We start from the raw sequence: 12,579 nt of genomic DNA, 5'->3' as shown, positions 1-12,579 counted from the left end.
ACTTGGCTGGTGTGGAGGAGGCACCGCTGGAGTCGGACCCAGCGGAGGACAGGGAGACACAGGGGGCGGGAGAGAGACAGAAAGAGAGAGATAGAGGGAGAGGAGTTGGTGGGGACAAGTGGCCAGGGGGAGGAGCAGGAGCCGGCGCTGGTTTCTTTCTCTTTCCTTCCCCGCCACGCTCCGGGGCTCCCTCGCGCAGTCCCCGGGTCTCTCCCCGCGCTCTACACACACGCGCGGCCGCCCGCCCGCCTTCCTTCCCTCCCTCTCTCCCGGTCGGGTCGGGCTTGCGGGCTCAGCGGGGGGTCCCTCCCCCCGAGGCGGGGCTGGGGGGGGCGCCGGCGGCCCCCGGGCGGGATGTGGCGCCTGGTGCCCCCGAAGCTGGGCCGCCTGTCCCGCTCGCTGAAGCTGGCGGCGCTCGGCAGCCTGTTGGTGCTGATGGTGCTGCACTCGCCGTCGCTGCTGGCGTCCTGGCAGCGCAACGAGCTGGCGGACCGGCGCTTCCTGCAGCTCAATAAGTGCCCGGCGTGCTTCGGCACGAGCTGGTGCCGCCGCTTCCTCAACGGGCAGGTGACTTTCGAGGCGTGGGGTCGCCTGCGCCTGCTGGACTTCCTCAACGTGAAGAACGTGTACTTCGGGCAGTACGGCGAGCCCCGCGAGGGCGGCCGCCGCCGCGTCGTCGTGCTCAAGCGCCTGGGCTCGCAGCGCGAGCTGGCGCAGCTCGACCAGAGCATCTGCAAGCGGGCCACGGGCCGCCCGCGCTGCGACCTGCTCCAGGCCATGCCCAAGACGGAGTTCGCCCGCCTCAACGGCGACGTGCGGCTGCTCACGCCCGACGCCGTGGAGGGCTGGTCCGACCTGGTGCACTGCCCCTCGCAGCGCCTGCTCGACCGCCTGGTGCGCCGCTACGCCGAGACCAAGGACTCGGGCAGCTTCCTGCTCCGCAACCTCAAGGACTCGGAGCGGATGCAGCTGCTGCTCACGCTCGCTTTCAACCCGGAGCCGCTGGTGCTACAGGTAGGCGGGCGGCCGAGACGGGGCGGGCGCCGCCGGGGACGGGGCGAAGACGAGGCGGGTGGGGGGCCGGAGCGAGAAGGAGGGCCTGGCGCTCGGAAACGACTCGTGTGCGGGCTGGGAATCTGTCGGTCTACACGTTCTGGACCCTGATGTCTACACCGCCAGAGGGAGTCCAGAAACGTCTCCCCCCCGCCCCCCCGGTCTCTGTTCCAGAGGGAGTCTTCCGCTCTTCCCTGTATCTCTGTCTTGGAGAGCTTCTCTGGAGTCTTATTCTTCTCTCTTCCCTGAATCTCCTCGGAGAATGCCTCTGGAGGGTGTCTCTCTGTATCTGAATCTTCCCTGTCTCAGGGAATGTCTCTGGAGTGAGTCCTCTCTTCCCTGTCACTCTGTCTGAGAGAATGTCTCTGGAGTGAGTCTAATTCTGCCCTTCACTCTTCCCTGTCTGTGTCTCGGAGAGCTGCCCCCGGCACTCTAGAACTTGGCTTCCCCCTCTAGTTCTGGGCTGCTCTTGATGTGTCCTGAGTAGACAACTTTATTTAGTTTTCTACTGGAAATTGTATCCACGTCTTTGATTAAACTGTGTTTTTGAACTTGAACTTCTCAGTGCACTCCCCTTCCCTCTTTTTTTTTTTTAGTTTTCTTAACAGACTCCCAAAAGAGGAAGAATCAGTTGGAGAAGTTAAGAAAACAGAAGGGATTTCTTTTTAAGTGAAAGTTAAATGAAATATGATGCAAATACTAGTAATATAAACTGCTGACTCGAATGAGGGGAGTAAAGAAAAGTACATTTAAGTAAAACTGGACTTCGTCTTTCCTGCATGTCCTGTCCTTTTGGACATGCCAATGCTGGACCAGGGCAGAGCTCATATATTGAAGTGGAGGAAAATGAGTTCCATTTCCCCATAGGCTGTTGCTTATCGAGTCCTTTGCGTAACTCTTTAGCTGGATACTGTTTACTTCTTACATAAAGCAACAAAAGTGTTCTTTTTGAGCTATCACTTGAGCTTCTACATAGTTACTTGTATTGGTGACTGGTACAACATCTTAACATTGTGGTAGACTGTTTATTATGGTAGACTGTTTATTAGGAAATAAATAAAGCAGTGGGATGAGATCCTATGCTGAGTCACAGTGTTTCAAGCAAGAGCAGGAAAGTGCCTTTTATGTGGATGTGTGTTCCACTCCCCCCCCACCCCCGCTCCCTCCTCTATTTTACTATCTTCCATGTGTTAGGAGAAACACTTAGGGCCCAAACGCAGGTAGTATTTATGTGCCTCACTGTGTAGGGTTTTGGAAAAAAGAAAGCAGTTTAGTTTTTAAAATGCTTTAAGTGAGAACATAATGCAAGCAAACAGGGAGACAGGGTAAAGATTACCCTGGCTATGGGGAAAACATTTTGCGCCATAAAAAGAAAATCATTTATATAAATCTTGATAATGCACACTGGTAGGGAGTGTGTTAGGTTTGACGTTTCAAAGGAAAGAAGAATTTCCCAAATACTTGTGTAACTTTTAACTTAAATGTTAATCCGGACTCACTCTCTTGAAGAAATACCCTAAAGTAATTGTAAAAACTAAGTAACCTTGAGGTTATTTATAATCTATGCATTCTTGAATCAAATCCTGAATGTTGTATTCTTTCATTTACACTGTTTTCTGTTAATGAAATAGAAATGTTCTCTGGGAGAGTATTTGGAGTAAGCATACTGCAGAAGACTTCAAAGTTTTTATATTTATTTTGTCTTCAAAAAATACAAATACACTTTGGCATTTGAGGAAAAGGTAAATGATGAGCTAAATTATTTTATTACTGTATATTTTAGAGAACTGGTTTATTAGAACCAATCATTACAAAACTAGATTTCTTAAGAATGTCAGAAATTTAAATAATTTGTTATGAATATTATGGTACCTCAGGTATATATTCAAAAAATAAGTTTCAGAGGTTAAGACTAAGTGTTGCTTTCTTTGCTCTAGTTCCTGTTTCTGCTTTGAAGTTATTTCTTTGGCTCTTTATAAAGCATTTAGTGCCAGAACTTGGGACCTGGGGCTTTTTTCCCTCCTCCCTTAACTGATTTCATTAAGCTACTCAGGCTTGGTTGCATGAGAACTTTAACAGAAAGTTATTCTTAGTTACAAGAACCAGAAAGCTAAATCTTCATTTAGCTTATATCCTGCAATTATCCCTCATGTTATACTACATCTGTAGAGTGACAGGTTTTTTTTTTATCAGAAGTATTGTCCTAAGTTGTGATTAAGCCTAAAGAATCCCAATAATTGCTTCAAATGGGTGGCTAGATTAGTGAATAGCATGTAGGGTTATAGATAACAGGTTAGGATATAGAACATTCTATGTGCAGTATTTGCTTTTTAGATGGGTGGTTTTTAACTTTTTAGTGTGGTTGTCATATTTGTTGGCTGAAGTGGTTCTAAATGCTGCTGCTAGTACTGGTAATTCAAATCCATCATGACTGTACTAATATTTTGTAATATTATGGTGTGAAATGGGAAATGGAATCGTTTAAAGAAAACATTAGGTTTCTGTTACAATTTATGACACCCATAAATTTGGCCTGGTCAGTCATGTAATTTTTACCTTTTACTAACTGTGCCAAATACATAGAAAATGGGGGTTTTTTTTCTAAATAAGGGAATACATTTGTGTGAGTAAAGCCAAAGTCAGTTTGATAAACATTTGGAAGGTTTTTATTTAATAAGACATTTTTTAAAGTGTGTAGTATCATTAGACTTGATGGTCACAAAACTCTTTCTCAGGACCTCAGCCAGGTTCCTGAAAGTCAGAGAATGTCTCTACCACATATGTACATGTATAGTGATGTGTGTACACAGGATCAAAGATCCAGAGCTGAAAAACCTCCAAGGTCATGTAGTCCAACCTTCTCATTTTACAGATGCAAACAAATGGACCTAGAGACTGAGGTGACTTACATAAGATCCCATAGCTAGTAATGTGACTGAGCATTTGCCTTTTTTTTTCTGACAATAAAAAAGTCTATATACCTGTTCTTGTTTCTAAATTCCATAATCAAAACAGGGTTCTGTAAAGCTGTGTGATAGAATTGAGTAACTTTGGTGATACTCTGAACTTGAATTTGACTGTAAAAATATGCATTACTGACAGCTCTCATGAGGCTCTTATGCATCTGGTTTTTCCTTTTTTCTTTTTTTTAGATTATCTTCATTCCTTTTCCTTCAAGGGAACATATACAACTGCAGTTTTAGTCTTCATAACAATTCAGAAAGTTTTCCAGGAGAGGGAGCTACTTGGTGATTTAAAAAAAAATCATGATGGCTCCTAATTTTTTTAAATTGCCAAATCCCAAAAGAGAAAATTTCACCTTGATTAAATTAGACTTGTAGTTTAAAAAAACAAACCAAAATCAAAAACTTTTGTACTAGTAACCCCACTAAATTGTACCAAAATTTTTAGTTGTAAAATTTCTTCTTTAATCCTTATCCTTGTATTAGAATTCATGGCATTATAGGGTGTGAGAATTGTTTAGAACTTGAGCTTGTTGCCCTCTTATTTTCTGTGCTTAATAAAAATTGAACAGTAATGACCCACAAAGGCCTTCTTGTATGTAGCTGTGGTATATGTTGTGAAAGCAGTAGGTTTTTGACCTGATATTGGGGTCAAAGTGTCCAGCTCAGTCTTCCAAGTTGGATAAAGTGGGCCAAGTTACATTTACTTTGTTGTTAGCTTGCTTTAACACTTACCTACCTAGTTTGGAGAAATGTTCTCTGAGTTGCAACTTTTTTTTTTCCTTAAGCAACTCTGTATTTCCTTTCCTTTAGATAAGGAAGGAGGTTTAGACAGAGACAGAGATGGAGATAGTATCTGGAATAATGTCAGGAAATGATTTACGGAAAGCGGGGATTGTCCTGTTCTTCTTGTTCTTGCCTCATCTTTTCCTTGTCTTTGCATTTCCAGTGCTTTCATATTGTCTCCCTGAGGGATACCTCAGTCCTTTAAGGAGTGATCTGTTCTAATACTGTCTAATATCGGAGTTGAATATTTTGCAAGATGATTGTATGTCTTCAGATCTGAGTTAATGGTAATATTTTAAGAACAGAAAAACTGCAGATGGGAGTAGAACACTTAAATTTGTAGAAGATAAAAGGAAATTTATTTGCAAGAATTCAAGTAGCAAAGGTTCTAACCTAGTCTCTGCCAGTAACTTCAGTGTGACTCACTAGGTAAATCCTTTTTGCCTCCTCATAACCTACTTCCTATTTTAGATAGTCTCAATGAGAAAAATACATTTCAGCTCCTCTGTATGAGTCTGTGAGTAACTAGCACATATGTAGGAAATAGATGTCCAGAGTGGGGGTTTCTACTCAGTGATTGTGTGCCTGAAAAGTAAGTGTGAACAGGGATGAGGTTAAGTATTAGTGTTTTAGTGGTCTGGAGAGGAGAAATCAATACTAGTCTTACTTCATAGAAAATTTAGCTTGGCAGTAAATTCAGTGCTTACTCATTGTTTATAAAGGTTGAGAAGTGACTTTAATCTGATAAAAGGAATGACTTTAGATTGAAACATTTTATTAGAGATTGGTAGATTAACTTGAAACCTGTTTAAGGTAAGGATTACCTTAAAATATCAGCGTCTAAAAGTCATTGGCAGAACAGGGTTATGTTTTAAAGCTTTTAGGCTAATTCCTAGTTAGTTTTGAATTTTTTTTCTTGCCTTCCAGAATAATTTGTACAGGGAAAGGTCTGTATTTTAGAGGTGTAGCTCCATATGGAAGTTCTATATGCTGAGTTAAAATCCAGCCTCAAACATTTACTAGCCATGTGACCTTGGGCAAATCACTTAACTTTTATCTAGCTCAGTTTCCTCATCTGCAGTCTGGATAGAGTGTTGAAATTGGAGTTGGGAGGACCTGTCTCAGTCACTAGTTTTGTGATCCTGGGCAAGTCACTTAATAATCACTCAGCTTCAGCTGTGGAGGGAAATAACAGCATCTACCTCACAGGGTTGTTGTGGGTAATAAGGTAATATGTGTAAAGCACTTTGCAAAACTTAAAGCCTGTGTAAATGTTAGCTCTGTGTATTGTGCTGGAATCTGATTTAAATGAACAGCAAGAGCAGTCTCCGAAGAAAATAGAAGCCCAAATAAAAAGAGAAAGAGCCCTATCTTTTTACTTACGGTTTGGGTTTGAGGAGGGTAGATTGTTGTTGTTGTTTTAGCACTTGCTGGATGGTGTCCTGCATAGAGCTCTGGGCCTGCAGTCAGGAAGATCTGAGTTCATCTCCTACCTCAGACCTGGAGCAAGTCACTTAACTTCTGTTTGCCTCAATTTCCTCATTTATAAAATGGGGATAGGACAGCTAGGTGGCTTGCTAGGCCTGGAGTTAAAAGACTCATCTTCCTGAGTTCAAATCTGTCTTCAGACACAAGTTTTGTGACCCTGGGAAAGTCACTTAACCCTGTTTGCCTTAGTTTCCTCATCTGTAAAATGAGCTGGATAAGGCAGTGGTAATATCTTTGCCAGGAAAACCCCAAATAGAGTCACAAAGAGTCAGACACAGCTGAAATGACTCAACAACAACAACTAAAATAGTGGTAATAATAGCTTCTACCTCATTATTATGAGGATCAAGTGAAATAATAACTGATGTAAATGCTATATAAATGTTATCTTTATTATTATTATTTTCTCACTGGCATGTTTCTTTGATTCATTCTTCAGCCTGCAGTTTGAAAGTAGACAGCTGTGAAAGAGGTTTGACACTGACCAGTAAGCTTGAAAAAGTTAACCTTGACTTTAGCCTAAAAGGTCATGGTGCCTAGGATGCTGTCAGGGTTCAATATATATTGATGAATTCTGACACTTATTAAACTTCTTGTAGCCTTTTTTGTCATTAACTCATAGCTCTCAGCAGTGAGTCAGCAGTGTGATTTAACAGCAAAAAAAGCCAAGGCACATCTTACAGGAACAAGGAGTTGACAGGTCTGTTCTACTGACTTAGAATATTGGGTTCAGTACTGGGCACCATGTTTTAGGAAGGTCATTGACAATCTGGAGAATTGTGAACAACATTAAAAGCAGGCGTTCTTTATCTGGGGTCCATAAACCCTTTTTTTTAAAATTAGAGAACTGTATTTTAATATAACTGGTTTCATTTATAATCCTATGTATTTTATGCATTTTAAAACATTCTAAGAAAAAGCGTCTGTGTATTGGCTTCTCCAGATTGCCACAGGGGATCTATTGACATCAAGAAATAAGAGCTTTTGATCCGAGAGGCAAAGCAACCAGGATGCTGAAGGACTTTAAGTCCAAGATGTATAATGGATGGTTGGTTGAAAGAATTGGAGACCAGAAGCATAGGTGAACACATGATAACTGTCTTTAAGCATTTGAAGAGCTATTGATTGGAAAAAAGTATTAGGAGCATTTGATAGAAATTACAGTGAAATAAATTAAGACCTGATGTCAAGAAAAACTTCATAACAATGAATTTTCCAAAAGTGGAATGATATTCTTGGGGAAGTGGTGGTCCTTCTTCATTGAAGGTCTTCAGCCATGGTTGAATGAGCACGTCAGGTATGCTCTTGTAGTGAATTCTCTTTGAGGCCTGGATGTGGTTTGGACTAGCAGGCCCATGAGTTTCTTTCCTCACAGGCATCATCTGAATCTGGAGAATGAGCTCCTGTGGAGAGGGAGCCAGCTGCCCACTAACGGTCTCTTAAGGGGAAGGCAAGCCAGCCTAGCTGAAGTAGCAGGGTATCCTGAGGGATGGACAAGAGACAGCATGTGCCAAGAAGGTCAGGCTACCACATCTATCTTGACTGCCATCTCCTCTCAGACACTGATGGAGACAGCCCAGGACCCTGAGCCCAAGAACCATGAGAATGGCAGCTTCAAGTCCAGGGCCTTCAGTCTTTACTCTTGGAAGCAACCCCTGTGGGGATGCAGCCTGACAGCTGCTTCTGCAGGTGCTCCAGCCACATCTGTTGAAGACCCAGAAAAGAAAATGCCTGTCACTGAAGTCCTGGGAATGGTCGAGTGGTTCAACATCAGAAACTGATGTGATTTTAGTAGTAAAATTTCACTAAAAAGAAGCATTACTGTCTGCTTTGCTGCTACAGTAGTTTAAGGACCATGACACCTTCCATCTGACTTAACTGAAACCTTTCAAATATGACATCTCCCCCATCAGAATGTGGGCTTCTTGAGAACAGGGGCTTTCTTGCTTTGCTATTTGTATCTGCAGCATTTCACACAGTGCTTTGAACATAATGAACACTGAATAAAAAGTTTCATTCATTCTAACTCTGAAATTCTGGGATCCTTCAAGGAACCATGATTTCTTTGAATTTGTTTCCCTTGTTGTAAATCACAACCTCTCCAGTGCTTCGGTTGTGCACCAAAAATTGATTAGCTATTGGCCAGACTTCTGATATTGAACCTCTTTCAGTTTTAATAAAACTGGTGCTAGAGTGTGACCTTTGCCAAATCACCTGACCTTTCTGTAGCTCAGCCATCCTCATCTGTACAATGCATGGGATTTGACTAGAGAACTTGTTGTATGTCCTTTCCAGATCTTAAGTCCTGTGAACCAATAGAGCATTAATTTGCTTCACTAATTCTTTACTGTTTCCTATAGTATTCAGCCTTGGGACTACTGTCAAATACAAAACTCTAGAGATGATTAATTGAAGTGAAAGAAAGGACATATCAGTTATTTTGCTACATTTATCATCTGTAAGTGGATATGACAGAAACTCTACTACCCCATGTAAAATCATGCTTTTGGGGTGTTGCAGCAAAGTCCCATACTTTGGGGTCTTCTGATACCTTTTTGGCACCTTCCTCTAGATCCTTTTTTCACTTTGAATCATTCTTTCATTGTCCTAGTCTCCCATGTTTCTTCGCTAAAGACTAGATGTATTGTAATCCTCTATGCAGAACGCTGCAGTCAAAGAATAGAGAAAGAAGGTGGTAAATGACTTGGCGGTATTTGAACTGAACAATGTCAGAGACCTGGTGCACAGTTTGCACTTACCTGTCCCCCATGCTCCCACCTCCCTCACATGTTGCTTATGAGAGCTGTGACTGTAGTTCCAGGTAATGGAGGGGATGGAGTTGAATGGAAAAGCATTGATTAAGCACTTAATAATCTGTAATTTTAGTTGGGGGGGGGTTCTGCCTAGTTAATTGAAAGTGTCTACTCTATAGAAAGGCAAATGGACATCAAAGACTTTGATACCAAATCAACCATGTCTTCTCCCAAGTTCACTTCAGAGCATGCTGTGTGTATCTCATTTATGCATAAATTATATGTTACTCTCACCTAATTATGCATAAATTGTATGTTAGTCTCCCCCATTGACAGAGTTCTTTTTGTTTTTCCATTGTATCTTCAGTGTTTAGCCACTTGTTGACAGGTAAGGAAATTCACCATTGTTCACCTTATAAGGTTTGAAGGATCTGGGATCCATAGAGTTGGAAGGAACTTGTCAAGGTAATTTGAGTGTTTCACACAATTCAGGAATAGACTTTACAACTATTTTAAGAGCTGTTGCATTTTATTTCATATCTATTGTCTAGAGCAACTGTTTTTGGGTCCAACTTCTACCCCAAACTAACTGTGTATTTGTAACCCAGTTAGCCTCTCAGTGTCCCTAAACAACTCCCTGAAACTCTTCAGTTATAGAATAGTTTCATATCTGCATTGGTGGGAAGCATTTCCTCTCTCCACCAGCAGAGTCACAGGTGGGGTGTGTGTGTGTGTGTGTTTTCTTGGTAATCTGCATATGGGATCAAACTTCTAAGGATGGATGCCCTTTATAGACATAGCCTCATTCATTTGCAGTGAATTGCATAGCAGTTAGAGCATATGAGGATGTCTAGGAAAGGGAAGAGTTGGAATTGGTAAATATATGTGGTATTCAGAAAATGATGCCTTCTTGTAGAGACTAGCATTTGTTACTTAATTCTGGTAGAGGGAATTGGTTGCTGTAACTAAAGGACAAGAAGTGTCTGGTAGAAGATCTAGGTCTGTAACCAAAATCAAGATGGGAAAAAAATGTCAGATATCAGCTTTCTCTCTGGTGAGATGAAATCACTCACTGTATTATATGGCAACATAAGGCAGGGATAGTTACAGAACTAAAATTCTATTACAGTGAACTACAGGGTCTCTTAGACTGATATTTTACTGTCTTTAAGATATTTCCTGATGTAAGCAAACCATTTCTTGGGACCTAAGTCTTTTGGCTGTACAGGAATTTTGTTGTGATCATAGAGTCCATTTGTAATGGACTCTGTCTTGTACTAAGCTGTAGAAATCAAGAGGCTAAGTTCCCACTGAAATTTCAGTTAAAATTAGATAAACATTAAATCATCCCTGTGATTTGCTACGTTCCCCATCCAGACAGTTCATACAACTGTGAACACATTACATTATTTTTCACCAGCACAAATCTCGATGAACAGCTGTTATAACATGCGTTACTACAATGGGATTTAGATTTAAATTTAAACTCCACCCCCATATACTTTGTGTGTGTGTGTGTGTGTGTGTGTGTGTGTGTGTGTGTGTGTGTGTATTTTGTACTTTTTGGTAGCCTTAACTTTCCAAGAACATTTAATGTTTGCATTTTTGTTTTCAGAAATATTCATTTCTGCTGAAAATCTACCAGAATTTAAGTTTTCATGTTTTAACAATTAGATAAAAATGATTTTTTCTAAAGTATTAAATTTTTTTGGTTGAAGTTTTGCTTTGAATGAAGAAGGAAAGAAATAAACTTCTATGTTCACTTGTTCTATGGTTTTAAACAAATTATAACTATTATATTTCATCATGTTCCTTTTCCTTGGAATATTGTAAAATGATACAACATTTTTATACTCCTTTCATAAAAAGGAATTGTGGCTCTAAGTTAAAATTTTAACTTGAATTAGACCTATTAAAATGCATGTACAGATTAGGAGGGGAAAAATAGAAAAGTTCCAAGTAAACTGACAGTTTCCATTGATTTTATTGATACACATATGCATCAATAAGTGTATTTATATGAATCTGTCTAGTTCTATGCAAAATCTTTCATTCCCTGTTTTTAATATGTAGGTATTCACTAAGTTTTTCCAAAGCATTGGTAACTTATTTTGATGTTTCATAACTGCTTAAAATATTTAGTCAAATGTCCTAAACTAATACCTCTTGAAAGTTTTACTGATTTTTTTTTTAGTTTTACTGATATTGTGCTGTGTGTCAGATATACATTGAGTAGTGCTCTGAGACCCAGCATGTCTCCAGTGAATGTTTAATCTTTTTCTTTACATACAGAAGTTAGAAATCTCAAAAGTAGGTTCTATAAAAAGAACTCATAACTCTGTACAAGGTGGTGTTAATGTGCTATTAGGTGGAAACTGTTTTAAAAGTCCTATAGCTATTTATACTTTTTTTCTTTCCTTAACTTTAAGATTAATTATTAATATTGGACAACCTTCATTTTATTTTCTCCTATATTAGAAGATTTTGTTTACTTCAGTCTGGGATCTTGGCTTCAAGCCACTATCCATGTACCCAACACTGCTACTGGTGTCTTCTGAGGTTTATTTAGCTTGTGGTTTTCTTTTACTTAGGATAATGGGGTTGGTTTTTTTTTTCCCTTCGATGTTGGAAGTATTTTAATATTGTAATACTCAAAGCATTTCATAATTTTAGTCTTATTTTAAACATTGATAAACTTTTAATACACTAAAATGCCATTCTTAAATATTGCTGGCAGTGTAATATAAAGGTCTTTTACAAGTTGTCTTAAAAATGACAAAATTTCACATATGATGCAAAAGTAAAGCTAAAGAACTAAACATAAAATATGCGTATAATATTAAACTAATATTTACTTCTTTAAAAGTTTTTAAACATTAACCCTTTTATGGTAGACAATCAAGCCTGATTTAAATCCCTGAACAGTGAGATGGAATACCTTTGATATGATTAGGATTGGAGTAGTTCCACGTTTGTTTGAATGTCTCAATTTTTATTTACTAAAAACTACTTTGAGTAAATAAACTACATATGATAATTAGATAAATAATTTATATTAAACTTGTATATTTAAGAGCACATGTGCATTGTTAATGAACAGTTCCTTATGGAACCATATTTTAACTTTTCAACTTAGAGTACAGTAGACTTTGGCAATACAATCCTTATCCTACTTTGTGTTTATTATAGACAGTAGGGAAGAAAGGAAATAACTTAATGTTTAATATCTTTAATACTTAAGCTATAGTTTTTAAGTTGTTGTTTCTGAAATTCTGCTTCACCGTGGTCATTTGGGCCAAAGCCATTTTTTTTAAATTCAAGTTTTAGGCTTTAAAAAATACTACTATTTTGAATACTCTATGGCTGAGTTACCAGAGTTACCACAGTGTCTTCAATGAAATTTTTTTCTTAATGAGATCTGATTATTCTGATTAGTAAATGAAAAATTATTATTACATCAATTATAATATGAATCCTTTAATTAAATGCTTCTAAGAGATAGGTAGCAAACTATAAAATGACATTTTAGAACTCCT

At 39.6% G+C, this 12,579-nt stretch overlaps 1 protein-coding gene across 1 annotated transcript in view; it reads left to right on the top strand.

Moving 5' to 3' along the window:
* The window catches only part of DIPK2A (divergent protein kinase domain 2A), a 36,409-nt gene continuing 23,830 nt past the window's right edge, over window positions 1–12,579 (top strand). Inside the window, exon 1 of the mRNA XM_020980958.2 lies at window positions 1–1,014. Coding sequence (XP_020836617.1) covers window positions 355–1,014 — 660 coding nt within the window. The 5' untranslated portion in view covers window positions 1–354. The remainder of the gene's footprint in view (window positions 1,015–12,579) is intronic.

Source organism: Phascolarctos cinereus, unplaced genomic scaffold (genome assembly GCF_003287225.1).
Source record: "Phascolarctos cinereus isolate Bilbo 61053 unplaced genomic scaffold, phaCin_HiC Scaffold_7;HRSCAF=346, whole genome shotgun sequence".
NCBI lineage: Eukaryota > Metazoa > Chordata > Mammalia > Diprotodontia > Phascolarctidae > Phascolarctos > Phascolarctos cinereus.
Note: the sequence above shows the minus strand (reverse complement) of the source record. Positions and strands in the feature narration are given on the sequence as shown.